Genomic DNA, 25,865 nt, shown 5'->3' with positions numbered 1-25,865 from the left:
TCCTCTTCCCCCTCCCACTCCTCCTCCTCCTCCTTCTCTTCTTCCTTCACAGGCCAATTTATGATGAAGTTTTAATTTGGGGATCTTTTCATTTCATAAAGTGGATCCTTCCTCTCATGGGGCTACAACCTGGGTCTTTGAAAAATATCACTTGAATCTTCTGTAAATTTTAAACAAAAAAGAAAAAAAAAAGAAATTTCTGTAAATTTCCTAATGTTTGTGGTGTGAAAAGCAGAAGTTTTTTTTTCTTCTTTTTTTTCCCCTGTGGTGCTAATGCCTCAGCAGTGACTATAGAAAATAACAGGTGAGAAGAAAGGAAGAAAGGAAGGAAAAAGATAAGGAAAAAAGAAAAAAAAGGAACATTCATGCAGAAGGATAAAGCCTTTGGTCTAGGACAGGGGTAGGCAACCTCGGCTCTTTTATGACTCATGGACTTCAACTCCCAGAATTCCTGAGTCAGCCACGCTGAGGGGAAAGGGAGAGGTTTCCAAGCTGAGCTATGCTGACTCAGGAATTCTGGGAGTTGAAGTCCATGAGTCATAAAAGAGCCGAGGTTGCCTACCCCTGGTCTAGGATGACCTCAAGAAAAGGAGAACCATGCGAGATGAGGGCTTAACCTTTTCAGTTTAGTGAATGACTCTTCTTTTTTAATTCCTCTCATAAACCCTTTTTGTTTGTTTGTTTGTTTGTTTGATCTGGGTTGGGAAGCAGAAACCTCCCCACCCGCTCAATTGCTTCTACTTTAGGTGTCTCAAGAATCTGCTTTCAGCTAAAACAAGAGCTAGAAATGCTTTTAATATAGAGAGGAGGGGTCTTCAAACCTGGCCCTTTTATGACTTGTGGACTTCAACTCCCAGAATTCCTCACAAGTCATTAAAGGGCCAGGTTTGAAGACCCCTGACCTATAGGAACTGTGAGGCTTTTTAGGTCCTATTATGCTTGTCCAATCATCATTGGATGCTGGAGTGATGGCAATCAAAGTTCAACCATACAGTATCTGAAGGTCCACCAGAATATCAAATTTCTCCTCCTCTTCCCCCTCCCACTCCTCCTCCTCCTCCTTCTCTTCTTCCTTCACAGGCCAATTTATGATGAAGTTTTAATTTGGGGATCTTTTCATTTCATAAAGTGGATCCTTCCTCTCATGGGGCTACAACCTGGGTCTTTGAAAAATATCACTTGAATCTTCTGTAAATTTTAAACAAAAAAGAAAAAAAAAGAAATTTCTGTAAATTTCCTAATGTTTGTGGTGTGAAAAGCAGAAGTTTTTTTTTCTTCTTTTTTTTCCCCTGTGGTGCTAATGCCTCAGCAGTGACTATAGAAAATAACAGGTGAGAAGAAAGGAAGAAAGGAAGGAAAAAGATAAGGAAAAAAGAAAAAAAAGGAACATTCATGCAGAAGGATAAAGCCTTTGGTCTAGGACAGGGGTAGGCAACCTCGGCTCTTTTATGACTCATGGACTTCAACTCCCAGAATTCCTGAGTCAGCCACGCTGAGGGGAAAGGGAGAGGTTTCCAAGCTGAGCTATGCTGACTCAGGAATTCTGGGAGTTGAAGTCCATGAGTCATAAAAGAGCCGAGGTTGCCTACCCCTGGTCTAGGATGACCTCAAGAAAAGGAGAACCATGCGAGATGAGGGCTTAACCTTTTCAGTTTAGTGAATGACTCTTCTTTTTTAATTCCTCTCATAAACCCTTTTTGTTTGTTTGTTTGTTTGTTTGATCTGGGTTGGGAAGCAGAAACCTCCCCACCCGCTCAATTGCTTCTACTTTAGGTGTCTCAAGAATCTGCTTTCAGCTAAAACAAGAGCTAGAAATGCTTTTAATATAGAGAGGAGGGGTCTTCAAACCTGGCCCTTTTATGACTTGTGGACTTCAACTCCCAGAATTCTCCCAGAAGTCCACAAGTCATAAAAGGGCAAAGTTTGAAGACCCCTGATATAGAGTATAACTTTCTCTGCTACCAATTATTCCAGCTCTTATTCATCAACTTTTCCAGTTAGGGGACTCTCTGAGCGAATCTGAATTAAAGCTTCATCTGTTTAGAAACCCAGGAAGATTGACAGGTGTCTTTGGATACCCTTGGATTGTCCTTATGTTTCTGGCTGCCTGAGCTGTATTTTTAGCCAGACACCGTACCATGCTGGGTTTGTGTGTGAGAAACAAAAGGAAGGAGAGACTGACTCCTCTTAACTGGAACCTGTTAAATATACAGTAATCCTGGCTCCTTACATCCAATTACATTTTTTTTAATCTCACCTATCATAGGTGACTAAAGGAGAACCAAGTTTAAATCCATGCCCAGTTGACCACAAAACTCTCTGGAGCAATCACTCTCCCAGAGCCCAACCTATCTGCACGTGAGGTTACTATCAGAGGAATCAATAAATAGAATGACAAATTGTAACTTAGGGATAGAAGAGAATATTTGTTGCTCAGGGTTGCACTGTGGAATCTTTGGTACTCTCTGAGCTGGGTGGTTTTCTTACAGAGGTTTTCTTACAGAGGTTCCATTACCAATATGCATTGAGCACTGATGATGTTGGTAATGAAACATTTATTTTTATTTTATTTATTTTAATTCCATTTATATCCCGCCCTTCTCCGAAGACTCAGGGTGGCTTACAAGCTTAGCAGTAGCCTTCATCCTATGTATATGCCTGCTTGTTAGGGCTTTCACACACACCCCCAAGCGTCATTATTACAAAGTCAGCTTAATTGCCCCCAACATCAGCAAGAAAGCCACGAGCACCAAGGATCCCACAAATTATTATTTCCCCAATTAACCAAGTTCCTCTTCTGGAAAGCAATTTGCTGTTCAGATGGTTGTTTGTTACCGCTGAACTCTGCTTCTAGTGACTCCTGTTAAGTGACCAGAGTTTATTCAGACCTAGGCTGATTTGCTTGTATTGATTCTATATTCCATAGGGATAGCATCAAGATCATGTGAAGTGTTATTACACCTTTATATTACATCTTGGTAAGACCACACTTGTAACATTGCATCCAGTTTTGGTCACCATGATATAAAAAGATGTTGAGACTCTAGAAAGAACACAGAGAAGAGCAACAAAGATGATTAGGGGATTGGAGGCTAAAACATATGAAGAATGATTACAGGAATTAGGGGTGTCTAGTCTAACAAAGAGAAGGACTAGGGGTGACATGATAGCAGTGTTCCAATATTTGAGGGGCTGCCATAAAGAAGAGGAGGATCAACCCATTCTCCAAAGCATCTGAAGGCAGGAGAAGAAGAAATCAATGGAAATTAATCAAGGAGAGAAGCAACCTAGAACTAAGAAGAAATATCTTATCAGTGAGAACAACTTCCTCCAGTGCTACAACATTGCACTTTAAAAAAAAAAAAGATTGGACAACCATTTGTCTGAAATGTTATGGGGCTTCCTGCTTGAGCAGGAGGGTTGGACTAGAAGACCTCTAAGGTCCCCTCTAATTCTATTACTCTGTTATTTTCCACTGTTTGCATAGTTATAGGTTTGATTTTGTGAGCCAAAGATGGCACACAGCTGGACAGAGGGAAACTGCCTTCAGTGTAGTCTAAATCATTCCTCATGTTGCTCTTAACACCTGAAGCTTTTATACCACATGGATTCCTAGGCCCAGATTTAAGCACACACACACTCTCTCTCTCCAATTACTTCCTTTATTGAGCAGCTTGTGGAAGGAAAACACTCATATGCCTCCAAAGAGGCAAAATGCTTTCTCAGATGATCTGCAACCAGAATGATTTCCCCAAAAGCCCACATTTCAGCACTAAATAAGCAAAGATCAATGACATATGCCAAAGGAGTCAAAAAGGTCAAAACAACAGCTTGGATTGCACAGTTGTGGACCCAGACACCATTGGGGGGGGGGAAGGATTTTTTTTAATACAATCCGTTTTATCTGTGTTGAAGATTCTTACACTACTTTTATCTTTTTTTATATTTAACTCTACTTACAGTGGACTTTGCAACTTTTAATGTGTTTCAATTGTACCTTTATATTTGTATTTTATTTTATCTCCCCCCCCCTCCTTACAATCAAGTCTTCTTTGTTTCCATCCGTGGGAAAGTAGATGGCAAACCTAATAAGATTTAGGCACCTGTTTAAAACATTATTATTATTACTACTAGTAGTAGGAGCAGTAATAGTACTATTTCATTTTCTTGACTTTATATCTGTTTTTATTGCCCATAGTTGTTTTTAAATCTTCCCTTTATTTTAGGGAATTTTTGTGCATAAATTGTCCTGCAAAACACTCAGTTGAAAACGGCACAGAAATCAATTGATATTATTACTCAGATTCTGTTGAATTCACACACACACACACACACACACACAGAGGGGTGTGTGTGTGCGCGTGTATTCAAAAAAAGACAAATGCCTTCTTTTAAAATAGTTTCCTATTTCACTGAAAAGCATGGTATAGGTATTGTAGAAGTATTCATTTGTACCGTATTTTGTTGTTGTTTTTTTAATCAAACTTTGAAATAAAACAAGGTTAAAGTCATAATTTGAAGTGGCCTACCCACTTTTGTTTCTAACTGCTCTTTTTAAATAGCCGGTAAATCGTTTAAACAAATCATTTGAAATCTCTTGATAACACTATTTAACCAACCAAGTCATTATTCTGTAAACTCAGGAGTCATACATACACAGGTAAACAATAGTAGAGAACTTGCTAACTTTTCCCTTTTATTAACATCTCATAAATACTGGCAAAAAACAGACAAAAATTGTTGGAATAAAATTGCAGCTTTTGTTTGATTTGATGTTTGCAAATTATTTTGCAGTATAGAAACTTCCCACATAGAAACACAATCATTCTTTTGTTTTATCTACATGACTTCATCCTTCAGACTACATTTAAACTGTCGCATCATTAGCACTTGTTTTGTTTATAAAACAAATGTGCTTCTAGCATATCTTCGGATTATTAAGAAGTGAAATTTATTCGGCACTCTCAGCTCTGTATGCATACATATCATTATGTATAAACCATGAATTAATAATAGGATTGTGAACTATTTTTAGTTGATCAATTATATTATTCTAAGAATGCATTGATGAGTTTATTGATTACACTTAAATTGATTTGCAAATCATTACCAGAAGCTAAACGTAACTGCATTTTAAAGCCCACAAAAAGTATGAACACAGAATAGCTGCTCTTTATTGCTAAAGAAACTCCCATCCCCACCATCTTCTTTTTTCATTTCCTGAAAAACAGAATTAAGGTTTACTTCTTGCCGCGGTAGTGTATCTGTTGATGTCTTTATATCTAAAATTGGGAGTAGATTTTTTTTTCCCCTAGAGTATCTTCATCCTAAATTTTTGCTTGGGGACCTCTGGACACCAACAAGTCAGTGACACCTGAGGTTTCTCTCTTAGCGAGTTTTATTTGCTTCCAAATCCCACCTGGAAAATAGCTGAAAGGCTCTCAATGTCAACCTGCAAATATGCATGTGGTAGAAGGCAGAAAGGGGAGCCTTTCATCTCTTTGTAAGGTGTGTCTGAAGCTTCAGAAATAATTTGGGAGAGGTGGCTGTTAGTCCTCTTACAACTCTTACAACTACATCATCTCCCAGGGTCCCTCCAAAAGTGCCTTCATGAATTGCGGACCAAAACTATATTTGCTCTCTGAAGCATCTCTCTGGAAGTGAATCCATTTTAGAATAGAATAGAATAGAATAGAATAGAATAGAATAGAATAGAATAGAATAGAATAGAATAGAATAGAATAGAATAGAATAGAATAGAATAGAATAGAATAGAATAGAATAGAGCTGGAAGGGACCTTGGAGGTCTTCTAGTCCAGCCCCCTGCTCAAGCAGGAGAACCTATACCATCTCAGACAAGTGACTGTCTAGTCTCTTCTTAAAAACCTCCAGGAATGGAATGCCCACGATTTCCGGTGGCAAGCTGTTCCACTGGTTACCTGTCCTCACTGTTAGGAAGTGTCTCCATAATTCCAGGTTGCTTCTCTCTTTGATTAGTTTCCAACCATTGTTTCTTGTCCTGCCCTCTGGTGCTTTGGAGAATAGTTTGATCCCCTTTTCTTTGTGGCAGACCCTCAAACACTGGAATACTGCTATCACGTCACCCCTATTTCTTCTTGTCTTTAGACTGGCTAGCCAAACCCAAGTGCTGCAGCCATTTTACAGGGTGATTTTACAGGGTGATCAGTTGGAAATTCTAACATGGTCAAACTAAGATATTATGTATATCCTTGGTTCAGAACCAACACACCATGATTTGGATCCCTGTCTAATCCAGACACAGAATCCTATCCGGGTCTGCATACCAGTACAGTGAACTCCACTGAATTCAGTAAGGGCTACAATACATCAGTGTCTATTTCAAACTGGACTTAAATGTCTTTTAGAAGAGCTTTGCTCTAAGTGAAATCATATTCAGGTTATCCCAAGTTCTGAAAGGCTCGCAGAGGAACCACAGAATTTTATTTTGACTTGTACAGAACTTTGGAAAATATTCCTGTCCCAGAAGCACATCAATCTCAGCCACATGTGGAAGAATGGACCAGCTGCCAGTGAATCAGAATGCCTCCACCCTGCCTTTGGCATATCCCGTTAGAGACCCTAAATTTACTACTGCTGCTGTCAAGGACATTTCCATCAAAAGAATCCTCTAAGCCAGTGATGGCGAACCTTTTAGAGACCGAGTGCCCAAACTGCAACCCAAAACCCACTTATTGTCAGGTACCGGGTGGGCGTGGCCCATTGGGTGTATGTGGCCCATTGGGTGGGTGTGGCCAATCAGGTGGGCGTGGCTGTGGTGGTAACGGCAGACTGGGTGGGAATAAAAAGTTCAATCAATCCATTCCAACTTTGCGTGGTCTATTTTTTTCCCCGTGAACAGTGGAAATTGATTGATCGACTGAACCTTTTTTTTTTTTGCACACGGCAGCAGAGGCCTAAAGCGAAAAGGTTTTATAAAACCCAGCTGAAGGCCTAGGACTGGGGCGAGGGCGCATGCGCCCACAGAGAGGGCTCTGTGTGCCACCTGTGGCACGCGTGCCATAGGTTCGCCACCACGGCTCTAACCAGCTCTGTCTGTGTGTGCGGGGGGAGGCAAATGGAGGGCCAGGTGTGCCCTCTGGCTAACAAAAGTGTTCTCTGACAGGAAGCAGGAGAGAATTTTGCCAAGTGGAAGGAATCCTGGCTTGGCTTTTGCTCTGCGGTTCAAATTTGAGCTTCATTTGGATATGAAGATCAAATTGGGTATCTTCCTGTGTAGGGCTAAATAATAACAGAGAAACAATACATATCTTTTTACCCTTTCTGAAAGCAGATATTAATTTTGTACACCTCTCATGCCTGCAATCTTATAAATTTATGAACATAATTATCCTCCCATTTTTCATAGAGCTATAATGCTATTTTTATGGTTTATTATGATATTAATCTTTGATATCCCAATCTACCTGAATCTATTAAGTCTTAATGTGGTGCTCGGTAGTCTTCCAGCACTTCAACTGTGTAAGCTTGCAAACTATGCTAAGTTCCCTCCCTCTCTTATCTATCATCTGCCTATCTATCTATATCTATATCATCTATATCTATATCTATCTATATCTATATCTATATCTATATCTATCTATATCTACTGTATATCTATCAACTTCTTGCCTTCAGAAGTTGTGGGTGCTTCATCACTGGAGATCTATCTCTATCTCTATCTATCATCTATCTATCTATCTATCTATCTATCTATCTATCTATCTATCTATCATCTATCTATCTATCTATCTATCTATCTATCTATCTATCTATCTATCATCTATCTATATTATCATTTAACTAGTATATTAAATCTAGGAAAAGATGATAATCAATAATATCTATATATAAGAAATAATGTGGTATTAAAATATGATGAATCTCTCTCTCTCTCTCTCTCTCTCTCTCTCTCTCTCTCTCTCTCTCTCTCTCTCTCTCTCTCTCTCTCTCTCTCTCCCTGTCTCTCTCTCTCCATCTATTTATGTATATACCTCTTTCTTATTTTTGTCTCTTTTAACGATAAAACTTCCTTTTTACCACCCGTAATCCCTTAATTCAGGGTAGAGTTGGAGCAATTGGATGGACCTGAGAGTTTACTGGCTGGATGCCCTTCCTGACACCACACAGAGTTCACAACAGATATTTTGTCTTTGCGCCTTGGAGAGAAACATCTACCACTACCTAGGATTGAACTCTCTTCACCACTAGGTCATCATGCCACTCTCTTGTTGCTTCTAATACTAGTAACTCAAAATTATATTCATACTAGGGAGAAAGTTCCTAGCTCATACTTAGTTCTTCTTGTAAACACAGGAAGATGTCGGAAGATTTTATGTGGAGATTTATGCTCAGCTATTTGCTTCATCCTGGAATCAGATGATTGTAACAAATTTACCTCACATAGGTAAGATCCGTAAACGTGCAGGGATTACTGAATAGTGATTTTTCCATTCAATATCCACTGTACTTGCTTAAAACATCAAATCCTTCTTAGGACATTTTCAGAAACCTTAGGAACTCCCTTATCTTGATCCTCAAATGCATTTGTTTAAAACACAAATTCTTAATGTGACTTTTGTATTAAAGGCATATTTCTGCAGGTCAATCAATGCCATCTGAAAGTTTTCATTCCAGAAGGCTCAGTCATTTGAATGCCCTCAGTGAAGTCATAATGATCCCAGTGAATCTTTATCATTCAATAGAGAAGAAGCTCCAAAGCCCACCACCTGAAACATCAGCAGCACATTCTCCCATGAAGCCTATTTTATATGCAGCATTTACACCAGTGCAGTGGCCTAGAAGTGAAGACGCTTGCCTCCCACGTAGAAGGTTGAGAGTTCAATCCTAGGCAGCGATAGATGTTTGTTTGCTTGTTTTTTATCAGGGAGCAAAGAGAAAATATCTACTGTGAACTCCGTGTAGCCGTCAAGAAGGGTGACCAGCCAGTAAATGCTCAGCAACATTCAATCTCCCCAAATAGAGGGATTAAAGGGTTGTAAAAGGAAAAGAAAAAAAACCAACAACCCTGGATTTGTTTGATTACATTGCTGCCTTTAATATTTCAAATGAATGAAGTGTTAGGTGAAGTCAAAGGCATCTGTTCCCAGTACCATTTTTCTGCCTTGTTCTCTGCTGACCTACCTGGATATTAGTCAGGAGGGTTTCTATGGAGGACAATCCATCAGGAAATAGGAAAGGAGATGGGAATCCAGGAGGAAGAGGTTGTCCATGCCCAGTTAGCGAAAGTTTGTCAAGGCTGTCTCTCGTGGTTGGTGTGGAGAGCGGGGTCTCATCTGTATGTGATTGAAACAAAAATATAGAACAAGTTACGCTTGTCTGTTTTTATTAGACCTCAGTAATGGCTTCCCTAGTGATTTCCAGAACATTTATTGCAAATTGGTTCCTGCTATCAGGAGAAAATGCTTTCTGCTGAATTTTCTTTAATGAAAAAGCAGTGGAGATACAACAAGATAGCATTAATGAGTAACTTTATAAGCCTTTTAAATGCAGACTCTAATGAGACTGAGTTTACAGTGCCATAGAATCTTTTTTAAACTAATATTATCTCACACATACTTGTGATAATATATTTAGGCTGACTTTATGGGTAAGTTCCCAATTATCTCACTTTAGCCTGCGCACTGTCTACATGGACAATGTAAAGTTTCTTGCTACGATACATATTTTATACGGAACACTTATGATTTATGTTAAAATTGCTCTGTTCATTTACCCAATTATATCCTTCATCAACAAAAGCAAAATGAATAGTCTTCCTCAATTAACTGCCCATTTCTGAAGAGAGGATCTCCACGGGCATCACTCGCAACATCGTGGAGATGTGAAATTTTTGGTCCCTCTTTGCCCTACACATATTCCGAAGTTGTTTTCAGAATTCGGAAATCATGAATATATACTACTGAGCCTTCATGTCTATGGAGATTCTCAGTCATCCAGATCATGGTTGTCCCAAAGGTGCTTTATTAGGAGGCAACTGGTCTTTCTTGTTTTTCTTTGAAGGCATTTCACTTCTCATCCAAGAAGCTTCTTCAGCTCTGACTTCAATGCCCCACCATCTAATCAGAGCTGAAAAAGCTTCTTAGATGAAAAGCTCCTGAACAAGCACCATTGGGGCTACCAAGCCTCCATTTTTCCTGAATACGGATTCTTGTTTTTCATCACCTCGTAAGAATTCCTACAATTAAACAATGTTTATGCATGAAGAAAACTACAGCGTAGTTCGTCTGAAAATAACTTCAAGGTTTCTTCGTTATTTTTCTTGGCAACAAGTTCAGATAGCAGTTAGTTGTTGCTGGTTTTTTTTTTTTAAAAAAAAATCTCCCTCAGAAAATCCCATTACAAAGACAATAGATAGCAATGGCAGTTTCGACAGCAGCATTGTTGGCGGTAATTTATTTTTTTAGAAGAATAATTTGGGGAACTATCCTCCTGCTTTGTAATTTGCAGGGAAACTATTAAAGGTAGAGAACTACGGGGAAAACCTTTAAACAGGAGAAGGAATAATTAAGTTATAACTGTGGCTACCCTATGATGCCAGTTTCTCAGTGCAATGCATTTCTATTGTCTTCTCTGAAGTAGATGTACTTTACAGAAGACTGCACAAACTCTTGTTTATGCAGAAATACAAAAAAAAGAAGAAAAAAGAAACTTGTGCAAGAAAGCAGTTGCTTTGAATTTTAATAAATATATGATCTATTCTGAGTGCTAAAAACCAGTTCATTGTAGTTATTCAGGGTAGCAAATTAAAGTTTTTTTTTAAAAAAAAGATGTAGGATTTTATGGGTGCTTTACTGCATTGTAAGCTGCTTAGGAGGGGAGAAGGGAGGAAGGAAGGAAGAGGAGGGAAGGGAGGGGAAGAAGGGAGGGAGGGAGGGAAGGAAGGAAGGTCTAGTTTAAGGAAGAGAAGGACGAGGGGGGACATGATAGCAGTGTTCCAATATCTCAGGGGCTGCCACAAAGAAGAGGGAGTCAAGCTATTCTCCAAAGCGCCTGAAGGCAGGACAAGAAGCAATGGATGGAAACTAGTCAAGGAGAGAAGCAACCTAGAACTAAGGAGAAAGTTCCTGATAGTTAGAACAACTAACCAGTAGAACAACCTGCCTCCAGAAGTGGTAAATGCTCCAACACTGGAAGTTTTTAAGAAGAGACTGGACAGCCATTTGCCTGAAATGGTATAGGGTTTCCTGCCATAGCAGGGGGTTGGACTAGATGACCTCTAAGGTCCCTTCCAACTTCTTCTTCTTCTTCTTCTTCTTCTTCTTCTTCTTCTTCTTCTTCTTCTTCTTCTTCTTCTTCTTCTTCTTCTTCTTCTTCTTCTTCTTCTTCTTCTTCTTCTTCTTTTTCTTCTTCTTCTTCTTCTTCTTCTTCTTCTTCTTCTTCTTATTATTATTATTATTATTATTATTATTATTATTATTATTATATGATTTTTTGCAAGTCTGATTTGAATCTCAACTCTTGATCACAAAAGCAGAAAGAAAGATCCAAATTACATCAAGAGAAAGTGATAGAAGGAATTTCCTATTCTTATTTTGCTTAAGAAAAGGGAAAGGGTCCTCTATCGCCAGTCTCTGTATATTCCCACTGCTTTGAGGGGCACTTATTTAATATCTGAGAATTCATATGAACATTTTCAGTGCTTTTATTTTAAAGCTAAAAGCCATGTTTTTGCCTGAGAGGTTTTTAACTGTTGGAACCATAGCTATCATTAAGAATCCTCCGTGCAACGCACTTACAGATCGTTTGTTTTTTCTCTTCACTTAGCTGAGTTTAAAGTTTAAAACCAGGTTTTAAAGTTTAAAACTGGGAAATACTTGTTATGCATACACATAAAATCAGTCCTGTCTCAATTAAACATTTTCTTTTATACAATCACTAACTGTTTAACTGCAATAACAATAGCTATCCTGACTATAATGTCAGAATCAGGGATTGAACTTAAGTTGAACTAGTTTGATGAATGTTTAACTTAAAGACAAATAATCTTTCATAATGTGACTTTGTGTGTGTGTGTGTGTTTTATATCCTGGATGAAATAAACTCCGGCTAAACTTATTGGAAAGAAAACAAATGCATATCTCATATACAGGAAGACTGGCTATTTGTAGATGCAAGATAAGCAATGACTGAGAGAAACATGGGAAAAAGTCCTGTTTTTAAAAGGAAAAGCAACCGTATTGTAAATATTAACTAATTAAAAATAGCACAACTGTCTTTAAACATAGCAGTGCCATAACCTTGCTTCTAGCAAATCATTAACAAAGTGTGAAAGAGGAAAGATGCTTAATTCCTTTTGCATAAAAACAACCAAAGGATACCACATGTTCTCAGAGCCTTTGTGTGTATCCCTAAGCTATGTTTGTTTATCACATAAAGTTTCTCACTGATCTTTCCTATCAGGACCCTCCCTGATGCTCAGAATGACTACAGAAAAAAGGGGAAGTGGAAAATATTCCCCATTTTAGAATAGAATAGAATAGAATAGAAGAGAAGAGAAGAGAAGAGAAGAGAAGAGAAGAGAAGAGAAGAGAAGAGAAGAGAAGAGAAGAGAAGAGAAGAGAATATGGAATAGAAGAGAAGAGAAGAGAAGAGAAGAGAAGAGAAGAGAAGAGAAGAGAAGAGAATATGGAATAGAATAGAATAGAATAGAATATAGAATAGAATAGAATAGAGTAGAGTAGAGTAGAGTAGAGTAGAGTAGAGTAGAATAGAGTAGAGTAGAGTAAGAGTAAGAGTAAGAGTAGAGTAGAGTAGAGTAGAGTAGAATAGAATAGAATAGAGTAGAGTAGAGTAGAGTAAGAGTAGAATAGAGTAGAGTAGAGTAGAGTAGAATAGAATAGAATAGAATAGAATAGAATAGAATAGAATAGAATAGAATAGAATAGAATAGAATAGAATAGAATAGAATAGAATAGAATAGAGCTGGAAGGGACCTTGGAGGTCTTCTAGTCCAGCCCCCTGCTCAAGCAGGAGAACCTATACCATCTCAGACAGGTGACCATCTAGTCTCTTCTTAAAAATCTCCACTTATGGAGCACCCACGATTTCTGGGGGTAAACTGTTCCACTGGTTGATTGTCCTCACTGTCAGGAAGCTTTTCCTTAATTCCAGGTTGCTTCTCTTCTTGATCAGTTTCCAACCATTGTTTCTTATTCTCTCTTTGGTGCTTTGGAGAATAGGTTGACCTCCTCTTCTTTGTGGCAGCTCCTCAAATACCGGAATACTGTTATCATGTCTCCCCTATTTCTTCTTTCCTTTAGACTAGCCCAGGGGTAAGCAACCTGAAACAGTGAAAGAGCCACTCAGAACCGGTTCCCTCACAAAAGGAAAAACTGGGAGCTGCAAAAAATGTGTGCACATGCGCGTACATGCGCGCATGCGCAGAACAGAGTTTGACTGAAGAGTGGAGCCAAGGCGAGATATGCACCTACCCTGCATATTTGAATTGATTGGTTGAACTTTTTTAGTCCCTTTTTAGGGCCTTCTCTGTGGGTGCTCCGGCGTTATGGAACCAACTGCCGGTTGAGCTCCGGATGGCATCAGACCTCCGATCCTTCCGTCGCGGGTTGAAGACCCATTTATTTGAACTAGCGGGTCTGGCCTGATGGGGGTACTTGGGTTTTTTATAGGTTTGTTTTATTATTCTGGTTTTAACTTGGGCATTAATTTAATTATCTTTTAATGTTTGTACTGTTGTTTATATTTTGCCCTGTGAACCGCCCTGAGTCCCTTTGGGAGAAGGGCGGTATAAAAATCTCAATAAATCTTAAATCTTAAATCTTAAATCTCTGCACATGGCAGAGGACTGGGAGCCGCAGGAGACGGCTGAAAGAGCCGCATGCGGCTCCGGAGCCACAGGTTGCAGACCTGTGGACTAGCCAAACCCAAGTCCCGCAGCCATTCTTCTTATGTTTTAGCCTCCTCACTACTGTTGGAATTGCACTTATAAATGGAGTAACATGACTGGATACACCTCTTATTGTGAGCCTTCAGAGCAAGATGTAAATCTAGAAATGTTGTGCGGGTAGAGTCCTTGATGTACGATCACAATTGAGACCAAAATGACAGTTAAGTGAGTCATTTGTTCAGGAAGTTTTGCCCCATTTGATGACCTTTCTTGACACCGCTGTTAGGTGAATGACTGCATTTGTTAAGTTAGTAACACAGTGAATCATTCACTTTGCTTAGAAAAGGTGATCACATGACCCCAGGACAATGAAACCTATGAGTCAGTTGCCAAGCATCCAAAGTTTGAACATGTGACCTCAAGGATGCTACAATGGTCATGTGAAAAATGGTCACACATTATTATTATTTTTTAATGCTGGTGTAACTTCCAAAGATCACTAAATGAACTGTTGTAAATTGTGGAGTATCTGTATTGTATTGCAAGTCCCATGTGCCTACAGAAGGTGGACTGTTTTGAACTGAGACAGCCATTTCCACTTTCCAGGCTCAAAACTACACTCAACTACAGTCAAGTGTGCCGGAAGTGGAGCATTTTAGTTTATATTTCAAATGTAGCATGACTTTTATATAATTAGACTGTTTTACTATTTAGAAAAACTTGGGGTGCCAACTTACTCAACCCAGATACCCCAACTACCAGCCTTTCAACCTACCAACTAACCTTTTATTGTCTTTCAACCACAGCTTGGTCTATCTCAATTAGCAATTGTTATGTTTCTTTACAGGTTGCTAAGTTACAACTATATTTCAAGGGCAATAAAAGAATAGGGCTTCTTTCCTGATTCCCATCACTTCTTTCCCCAAATGACATTTTAGAAGTTGGTCTCTTCTAACCTTCATTCCTCTTATAAACCTTCCTTCCTTCCTTCCTTCCTTCCTTCCTTCCTTCCTTCCTTCCTTCCTTCCTTCCTTCCTTTCCTTCCTTCCTTCCTTCCTTCCTTCCTTCCTTCCTTCCTTCCTTCCTTCCTTCCTTCCTTCCTTCCTTCCTCAGTTCTAAGCAGCTTACAGTGCATTAAAAATGTTCATTCCCTCCTTTCTGCCTTTCCTTTTATCTATCCTCTGCCAAGCTAGACAAAGCAATTTCTTCTCTATCTACAGTAAATCTTAACATTCCTCCCTTCATCAAAAAGAAGCAAGGAGGAAAAAAAATAAGCTTTCCTTTCATTGCAGAAGTTAAAATTTGATTATTTCCTGAACTGTTGGAATACATACCCAAACACCAAGATTACAAAGCTGTTTGCAGAGATATTCACTGATGCGGCTACGTTCACAATTAAATTTGAGGCAAAGGTGGAGAGACATGGATAGTCTTTCATGCAAACAGTTCATTAACAGACCAAATCTAATAGGTGTGCAACAAAGTGTTTTCACTGTAGTTTCCATTTCACTACCCATCATTTACTGTATCCTGTTGGTAGTTTGAATAAGCCCTTGGAGCAAGGACACGACTTCTTATTCCATGGAAAGATCAGGCATATCTTCAGAGGTTCACACTTTTGTTTTGAAATGCATTATAAAACCATGAATTAGAAGAAGATGGAAAAGCTTTTCCAAACTTTTTCATATTTTCTTTGGAGAACTTCCAAAGCAGCAAAAGTTGGCCATTTCTAATCTGTAAAGTGCGATTAAGGTAAGACATACAAAAGCATAATTCTCACTAAGACAGTTGTGAAATTGGCACCTGGATGAGCAGTTTTATCTTTCAACTCATCCTCAGTCTCCAGAATTTGCAATCTTGCTAATAGCAGATACCTAGAGATACATGTCTTTAATCCAAATATGAAAATATTATAAAGTATAAATGTAAGGGCCTCTTGATTTCTGTTTAATTTTAATTATGTACCCACAATGTCAAATAAAGGGCAAGGAATATGGATTTTTGTTTCTGTCTCTGAACTGAGCTTTATAAATGTAATTTTTTTTTGACATATGCTGCATTGTCAGTCTTAGAAAAGAATTACTCACTCCCAAACAAAGCCTTGGGGAGAATAAAAAAAATTGAGAAGAACAGCTGGTTTTCTGTGATGAGGATGTATTACTAATTTGCAGAAAGTCCTATGGATCGTGGGTGCTGGTTTTATTTCGCTAACCTCATTTCAGATGTCAGGGGAAATGTTAAATAAAGCTTTAGGTATGAGATTCTACCTAGTATATATTTACTGTTAGTAAAGATACTGTATCTTTATTAATGTCTATTCTGATTGTTAGAGGTCACCTTAATAGCTGGTATTCCAACAGCCCAGACAATAAGAAGAAACAAGTCAGAGCAGTACAGAATAATTCAAGCAATAAGATTTTTCAGCTGGATCAAACTTCCTCAATTTATGAATCTGGGACATTTCATTCCCACAAATTATGATTTAACTCTTTGTTTTGCCACATTGTGCTATCCCGCTCAGGCCCATCCAGACACACATGGTGTTCTACAGGTGTTTATTCAAACCCCTCAAGCAGGTCCTCAGAAAACACCCACACTGCACAAGTTCAGATTCCAAGCCCAACACAGCAAGAGTCACTGGATAACTGAGTCCATAGGCATGCATGAAGTCCAGGAATTGAATAGGCCAGGATACAAGGCCAAAGTGCATAAGGCACATGACTGGGCACATTGTTCCAACAACACTCAAATCTTCACAGTGGGGATAAGTAGGCAATGCCAGTGCAGCCCTTCATGAGAGGCAAGGTTGCCTCCTCACGAATAGTCTAGCTGACCAGTGTTGTGCTGGTCTCCTCTCTGCTCTGCGTGTCCTTGGATCAGGAGGAGGTGTGGATTCCATCTCCTCTTCACTGCTAAGAGGCTCCTCACCTGGAGCCTCCCGGCCAACTTGCTGAAGGTGTGGCTCGCCTCCCTCAGCCTGTCACTCACCTGATTGACCCAGCTGAGGCTGCCTTGTCAGGCTAGCATTCTCTGAGCCCTGATACTGACCATGTTTTCCTTTCACCCTCCTCCTCTGAACTCGCATCTGGAGAGGGGTCCCAGGTTGGATCCATGATACATACAAGTTCAAATTGGACATGTATTCAAAAACACAAACTCAAAAAGAAGCAGTGTGTTCATTTCTATGAAACAAGCATTCAGTACTCCGCAGTGAGAGATGGTGGTAGATCACTTTTTTCAAGGGCACACCACCTCTGCATTCACTTATGTACCCATGTTTTCTTGAAAATAAGACCAGGTCTTATCTTATTTTTTGCTCCAAAAGACGCATTAGGGATTATTTTTCCGGTTAGGGCTTATTTTGGGGAAAATACAGTACTAAATGCATCCATCTGGCTGACCATCTTAACTGGGACTTATTTTGGGAATAGGGCTTATATTACGAGCGTCCTGAAAAATCATGCTAGGACTTATTTTCCAGTTTCAGGGAAACACGGAATGTAATTCATATTTGTAGCTTCTGGACAGATGAACTTGTGTAAGTAGTTTCCCTGAATCAAATTGGTTGAGTCTGCATAATACAAAGATATTACTATTCATTCATCACTTAGAGGAACAAACTTTATTAAAATCATTAGGCTATGTCAACATTCAGTTTACTGGAAACTTTGTGGTTTTAACACTGCAGCATTGGGTCTGGGATATCTGAGGGAACACCTACTGCCAGCATCAAGCTCCCTTCGTCCAGTGTGCTCCCACAGGGAGGGTCTTCTCAGGGTGCCGCCGGTAAAAGATTGCCGGCAGGTAACACCCAGGGGGAGGGCCTTCTCAGTGGGTGCGCCTGCCCTCTGGAACCAGCTGCCCGTGGAGCTGAGGACTGTCCCTGACCTCCGTTCATTCCGCCGGGACCGGAAGACCTGGCTCTTCGAGCTCTCTGGCCCAGGCTGAGAATTTTAATTTTAATTTTAATTTTAATTGGGGTTTTTATTCTCTCAAGGACTATTATAATCTTTTTAATTGTTTTTAACTTTTGTATTTCTTGTTTTAATTCCCTGTAAACCGCCCTGAGTCCTTCGGGAAAGGGCGGTATACAAATCCAATTAAAATTTAAAAAAAAAAAAAATAATTAATTAATCACAAGTGAGAACCATGTGTTTGATTGAGGATGAAGTGACAGACTGGAGTATTCATGGGCAATAGGGATGAGAAACAGAAATTTGGAAATATTTTGGATATGGACCATTGAAATATTGCTTATTAGTTGAGCGGTTAAAAATGTTTTGATATAGTTCTTGAGATAGTTGAGTCTCTTTTAGTTGTATTTGATTGTACTGCATTCTGTCATATCTTTGTTTCTTTCCTAGTTCTTTTTTTTCACTGTTTATATTCCCTTCCTCCTCTGTAAGTTATCTGGAGTCAGAAAATATCTAAATTTAATTGAATAAATAAATAAAAGTCCTTGTGTATATTGACTGCAATGATGTCATAGAATGAAATGCCAAAACATTTGAGATGCTTTATTTAACGATGACATGTTTTACATGGTAAGTAAATAAATTGAGTTTCCCAAGCATTTATTTCACTCTCTCCCTATTTCATTCATTTAAAAAGTTAGGGTTCCTTTTGAAACTTATTCTTGAAACATACATTCCTCTTTCTCCAGTGTATTGTATGTTCCTTATATAACTGCTGTGACAATTCTGTATTTTAACTATTTTAACTGCTCTGACATTCTAATATACTACTGACTGCCAGTATTTAACACTATCTCTTAGAGATAATTTTATGGCAACATAAAATGTTTTATAAGAAGTTACCTTTTGCATTTTAAGCAGAACAGAACTGTGGAAGTATATTTATTTATTAGAGTCCAAATATTCATGACAGCCAAAGTTCTCTGAACTGATTACCAATTTGCTCAAAATATGAACTGTTTTTGATGGTGTGTGACAGAGAGAATGAGAGAGAGAGAGAGAGAGAGAGAGAGAGAGAGAGAGAGAGAGAGAGAGAGAGAGAGAGAGAGAGAGAGAGAGAGAAGGAGGAGGAGGAGGAGGAGGAGGAGGAGGAGGAGGAGGAGGAGGAAAAAAATAAAACAGAATGCAATCAATGATTGTTAAGTATATATTCTGGTCTTCACAAGATTGAAGCAAAGTCTTACAAAACATGGTATAGTTTGAGATTCCTCTGATAACACTGAACTCTACCTGCTCCCCCTCCCCCCACCACCACCATCTTCTCAGGATCCTTTCAAAGGCTGCCTGTATTTTAATATACTCCTTGACAGCTCATCATAAGTAGGTGATAGATGTGAATATTTTTTCCCAATGTGTCTCCCATTTCTTTCATTCTGCATGGAAAGTTTTATGTTGAGGCTATTTGTCCCAACAGGAGGAATAAAACAGTTATTAATGTTGGCGAAGCTTGCAAAACATGTGACTCCAGGACCTAAAGATTTCATCCACCAACTCTATTTGTGCAAATCTAAGATAACCACAGCCCAAATGACTTTCTACACTGCTTTGATATTTTTCACTTTAAGGCACCAGTGGACAGTTATGTGTTTCTAGGGAAATAAATCCAGCACTATACTACTTTTTTTTTTCATTCTAAAAGTAACTATGGGTCTAGCTTTTCCAAGACTTCTTGGAAAAATTGAACTTTACCAACAGTGAAGAGCAGTATCTGAAAATAGTTGTGATGACACTGAGTATAAAAACAAAGGCTTGCACAGAAAGGTGAATTCTATTACTACCAGTAAAATGCTAGACCCTGAAAATTAGAAAATAGAAAATAGAATAACATAGTTGGAAGGGACCTTGGAGGTTCTCTAGTCCAACCCCCCCCCCCCCGTTTGAGCAGGAGACTCTATACCATTTCAGACAAATAGCTGTCCAGACTCTTCTTGAAAGCCTCCAGTGATGGTGCAGCCACAACTTCTGAAGGCAAGCCATTCCACTGGTTGATTGTTCTCACCATTTGCAAATTTCTCCTCAGTACTAGGCTGCTTCTCTCCTTGATTAGTTTACATCCATTGCTTATTGTCTTGCCTTCAGGTGCTTTGGAAAATAGTTTGACCCCCGCATCTTAGTGGTAGCTTCTCAAATGTTGGAACACTGTTAACCTGTTACCGTCTAGTCCTTCTTTTCACTAGACTAAGGTAAATGTAAAGGTTCCCCCGCACATGCGTGCTAGTCATTTCTGACTCTAGGGGCTGGTGCTCATCTCCGTTTCAAAGCCGAAGAGCCAGCACTTGTCCGAGGACCTCTCCGTGGTCATGTGGCCGGCATGACTGAACACCAAAGGCGCGCGGAACGCTGTTGCGTTCCCATCGTAGTGGTCCCTATTTTTCTACTTGCATTTTTACGTGCTTTTGAAACTGCTAGGTTGGCAGAAGCTGGGACGAGAAACAGGCGCTCACTAGACTAGACATACCCAATTCCTTGTGTTTAGGAACAAAACCATTTAGACTCAATCTTACACTTGTTTTTCTGGAAATAACTCCCTCAGAATTCAGTGAACTTACTCTTGAGAAACAATGGTTAAAATGACAACTACTCAGTTTATTTTTTTCACTAGGGTATTTGAGTGGTTTATAAGGATACAATGAAATTATCCATATCAGAAACATTGAAAGCAAAACAAATAAAAGCCCTGCAATATGAAATACAAACTTGTTTCTATTCAGGCTCAGATGCAGAATCTGTCTTACTATTAAAACATCCATTGTATACTCAGAGGTAATCAAACTTAATAATTCTTTTTTTTAAGTAGTAACATTATTACATTTTAAACATGAAAAATAAAAACAACTAACAGAAACTAATAACTAAGATTATAAGATTATTTTAAGAAAAATAAGTTAATACTTCTAATTGTTAACAACTCTTAATTGCCATTTTGACCATTTTCCTGGATAACTGCTGTTTATAAATCTCCAAGATAGCAGCAACATTTTTATTAATAGCATGTTATATATATATATATATATATATATATATATATATATATATATATATATATATATATATATATATATATGTATGTATATGTGTGTGTGTGTGTGTGTGTGTGTGTGTGTGTGTGTTAAGAATTTGTCAAGGCTTTTTGAATGCACCTTGCTAATCTCAGATAAAGGGTATGACTGACTGATGAGAACATAAGAAGTTCGAAATGATCATCTCAGCCTCCCAAATTCTTTATTAGCAATTTGAATAATTTACACACACACACACACACACACACACACACACACACACACACACACATATATATAAAGTATTATATTCATGGTATCCATATTGCTGGGTTTTTTTTCTGTTTTTTGATTTTGGATCATATATAAAGATTTGATTTGGGTATATTTCTATCTTTAACATTTTTTTATTTATACAATGTTTAAAATGCCAGAGTAACTGGAATGCCTTTCCTATATTTAACCGTAATACATTTAGGAGAATTTGACGAGTGCTATTCAGTCACTTGCTATTTAAATCAGAAAATCTTTTCATTGCCTGGCTGAAGTTCAGAAACATCTGTCTTCCAGACCCAATAAATCTTCAGCATCCATATCCTAATGTATTTCTTAAAATATCCACCAAATTTCTCCATGACAACATCAATTCTGAAAGTCCATCAGGAAGACCAGGTAGATAGTCCTCAAGCCATTCAAGATACAAATTGCTCCCCAAATGAAATGCAGGCACCACTTAATAAGTAGATTACATTCTTCACAACTCAGTGAGAAGATCAACTTGTTCCCTATAGAATATTTCACAGGTCTCACTCTCCTTCCCAACACAGGACCTTTTCCAATTTTCCAGACTAGGACCTTGGGAACATCTCCCGCTGGCATAAGGAACAGATTCTCTAAAGACAGGGTGTTATACAATTCACTAATCAGGAGAGAAGGAAGACATCAGGATGGCTTGCTGCTGTGACTTTTGGTGTGAGTCTAAAGCAGTTTAGATATACCTGAATGAGTCCAATTAATTGTTGCACAATAAGAAATTGAAGAGCAGATGGGAAGTGAGGTTTCTGGAATCCACTGACTCCATACCACTTGATTATCACCTCCGGATCCTTTCTTATTTCTGAGGAAACTCCCAGTCACTCATCCCCACCCTTCCTCTGTAAAAATCTGTACTATTTATCTTTGAAGTTCCGAAAGAGAGCAGATTGGAAAGTAAGAAAATGGGAAGAGACTTGTTCTTTCCTAGAAGTATTCTGTAAGTCCCACCATGCTACGTACAGATTGCCTACTTATTAATTCCATCTGAGGGTTACTTGAAATGGAGACTTCAGTTCCCCACCTTGTGTGAACTGTGAATTAATTTGCACTTTAAACTGTGAATAATCTTTGATTATATAATGAATTTCTTTTTAAGGGCATACTTATGCTCTTTTAAAAGCATGCCCAGTGTGCCTCAGGTACACATCTAAAAATGTGAATGAAACAAAGGTAACCAACATGGCTTTGAAAAAGGGGCCCATCAGGAGACTGCAGCTAATACTGGTTCCTCTTAAATTGTACACTCAGATCTTTTCTTCTAGTGCTTGAACTGGCCCTCTGATGTTTGCTACAATTGAAAGGGGAACCCAGGTTGACAATGCCAGGGATTTATGACAATAAAAATGAATATTTCTATATCAGGCTACACAGTCATCTAACTTTTATTTCAGCAGAAGAGTGCTCTCTCAAGGCATGCAGTGAACAGGAATAATACACACTTGAACGAACATAGCTTTACAATTCTTCGAACATGGTGGAAAAATTAAACTATACAATAATTTCTTATCAGTATAGAAATTATTTAACCAAGGACAATCTCTCTCACAAAAGTTTAAGCTACAATAAAAATGATATGCTCCAAGCTGCATAAAAATCCTTCATACTCTGTTAATTGGTTTGAACTGATTGTGCATCCCTATCTCAAGTCAATTAATTCTGATGAAGTTAGCAAATTCTGTGGTGGGAATGCTGATCTGTAGAGATGGGGGAGAAATGTAATTTTAATCAAAACAACCAAACTTAGACTGAATCAATGCACAAGCTGGATCTGGTTCATAAATATATATATTTTTCCAAGTTTGAAATCCAATTTGTGTCATTAAATACATAACAAAAAGAAATGTAGTAAGCATTGGGTCTTGTACCCCAGAATGGTTTGTGCTACATAAAATTGCTGACAAAAAATTAAGTAGATCTTGAAAACCCATGACAAAAATTATTTATAGTAAAAAGGTTCTCTTTCTTTCTTTCTTTCTTTCTTTCTTTCTTTCTTTCTTTCTTTCTTTCTTTCTTTCTTTCTTTCTTTCTTTCTGCCTTCCTTTCTCTCTCTCCTTCCTTCCTTCCTTCCTTTCTCTCTCTCTCTCTCCTTCCTTCCATTCTTTCTTTCTTCCTTTCTCTCTCATATATATATATTATTTTTGTTTTAATCACAAACTTCCAGTCAGAGGAGGAAATGAAAGCAAGGCTTTGAAAACTATTTATATTTTTTAAGTGCATATCTATTTATCCATCCTCTACTTATCTCATTTATCTATCTACATCTCTCACATATGTACTATTTATGTTTTAACTGCAAATTCCCAATAAAGAAAAGAAATGAAAGTAAGGATTTTAAAAATAAGAAACTCAGTAAAGTGAAATTATTTGTCATTTTAATAGAGGTAAACAGAATTAGCAAAATAAAGGAATTACACAAAAAGGTAATGGGACAACAAAGCTCTTTGCAGAATGAATTTTGGGTCAAGAATTGTCAAGCTATTATTCATCTCTAATTTAAAGGACCGTTGTTGTTGTTTTTTGCTTGAGCTTTGACCTTCACCCTTTTCCTGCTTTACTCTGTGATCTTAAGTTAAATAGTACATGGGAAATAAACCACATTCCTCATAGTCATTCTTCTGCTACTGTTATACTTCCTTAGCTATTTTAATAAACTCGCAAAATGATTGCAACAGGAGCAGGAGTTGGGTTCTATCCCTCTTAAAATTTAAGCCATGGAGAAGAATCCCTAGTTGTGACTATAATTTACATCACCTATAAATCCACGCTTTTCCCTTTATTTCCCCCCCTTCCCTTCATTCTCATATATACGTTGAAATTTCACTCAAAAGATCCTAGATTTTAGATGCAGTGATCCAACATATAAAGAGTAGAACAGTCAACAATGCACACCATTGGTAGTACCCTCATCCATCATTTTGAATTGTTCCTTGTTTAAATTATGTAAAATGAAATTACCTTGATTTCTGTTAACAGTGGACAAATGAAAAATACATTGGATGTGAAATATTGTACTTGCCTGGGAAATCAGATTTCCAACGAAAATCAACATATTTCTAAATCAAACACTTTTCATCATCTGTCAAGAACGATAGCCCACTTTAGTAAATAAAGTCTTGGTGTTGGCCTAGCCCCCCCCCCTCCCCACTGGAAGTCATCAGCCAACACTAAGTATAATTGTCATATAGAGAACAACTGAATATAATGGGGTGAAATTGACATTATTGCCTTTATCACAATGGGTGCAATTCTTGATCCTGACTGCTACCATGTTTCCCCAAAAATAAGACCAGGTCTTATTATTATTATTGTTTTTTGCCTCCAAAAGAGGCACCAGGTCTTATTTTCGTGGTAGGCCTTACCTCACCTCCGGCACCGACAGCCCCACCCAGCTGGTCCACTTCTTCTGGGGCCAAAGTTCTGCTGCTGCATTTGGGCCTGCATTTTGCAGTCAGGCCTTTCAATAGCCTGGTGCTTGGTTGCTGATGTCTTGCAGAACCGAGCGAGCTATGGATTCAATTCATAGCTCGGCTCTCAGCTGCAGTGGCCTTGCCAGAAATGTAGGCCTGACTGAGAAATTCAGGCCTGGCTGCAGAAGAGGCTCAGAAGAAGTGGGCTGGCAAGGAGAGGCCTGGCTGTGAGGTAAATGGGTGCAGAGTTGTTAAGGCATCTGGCTAGAAACTAGGAGGCTGGCAGCTCTAGTCCTGCCTTGGGAACAAAGTTGCTAGGTGACTTTAAGCCAGTCACCTTCTCTCAGCTCTAGAAAGGAGGCTATGGCAACCCACTTCTAAAAACCTTGCCAACAAAATTGCCTCAGGGTCCATGTAGTCTCCAAGAATTTGACACAACTGAAGAAAAAGAATTCTACACCTATAATCATTTTTAGGAATTGTGTAATAGGAATTCTTTTAAGTAGTGCCTAGTTCTTTGAGCATGAAACTAATCCTATTCAAATATAAACACACACACACAGCAAGAGAGACACACACTGGAATGGGGAAGGGAAGGGCCTTTCTGCACGTATTCAAAATTGTATAGGATAGTCAAACAACAACTCAAACTGAAGCATAGTTTAGTCAAACATGAATATGCAATATGGAATAGAGACCATATGGCAGCTCTAAAGAAGCTTCTTGGATGAGAAGTGAAACGTCTTCCAAGAAAAACAAGAAAGTCCAGTTGCCTCATGAAAAAGGCCCCTTTGGGACAATTGGCGGAAGAAGGAAAAACAAACTGCAAAGGTGTTTTGTGGAGATTCTCACTTTTCCAGGTCATTGTCATCTCAAAGGTGCTTTTTCAGAAGGCAACTGGACCATTTGTGTGTTTTTTTTTTCCTTTGAGGAAGAAGACAACATTTTGCTTCTCATCCAAGAAGCTTCATCAGTGGTAACTGAATGGTTGGGGGAGGGTAGGATAGGTTCTCACAGAATGGTGGAGGGGGGAAAATGGAAGGATTGATATTTTTTTTCAGTCATCTGGTTGTTAGCACTCACTCTGAGAGTTGTTAAGGCCACTTGGGGGTTGAAGACACAGATAAACCCCTAGGTGGCCTCAACATCTCTCAGAGAGAGTGTTAAACGATACAATCCATCCTCCTGTCAGAACCATCCCCTCACCATTCAGTCACAACTGATGAGGTTCTAAGAGGAGAAGCAAAATGTTAAGGGTTTTTTTTCCTTCTTCCTCAAGGGA

General features: G+C 38.6%; 1 protein-coding gene across 1 annotated transcript in view; it reads right to left on the bottom strand.

Annotated features, from left to right (window-relative positions):
* DACH1 (dachshund family transcription factor 1) overlaps nucleotides 1–25,865 on the bottom strand; it is an 806,874-nt gene that overhangs the window by 27,873 nt on the left and 753,136 nt on the right. Inside the window, exon 8 of the mRNA XM_083362338.1 lies at nucleotides 9,163–9,314. Coding sequence (XP_083218464.1) covers nucleotides 9,163–9,314 — 152 coding nt within the window. The remainder of the gene's footprint in view (nucleotides 1–9,162; nucleotides 9,315–25,865) is intronic.

The sequence above is a fragment of the Vipera ursinii genome, assembly GCF_947247035.1.
Source record: "Vipera ursinii genome assembly, chromosome: 4".
Classification (NCBI taxonomy): Eukaryota; Metazoa; Chordata; class Lepidosauria; order Squamata; family Viperidae; genus Vipera; species Vipera ursinii.
This window is presented reverse-complemented; position numbering and strand designations above follow the sequence as displayed.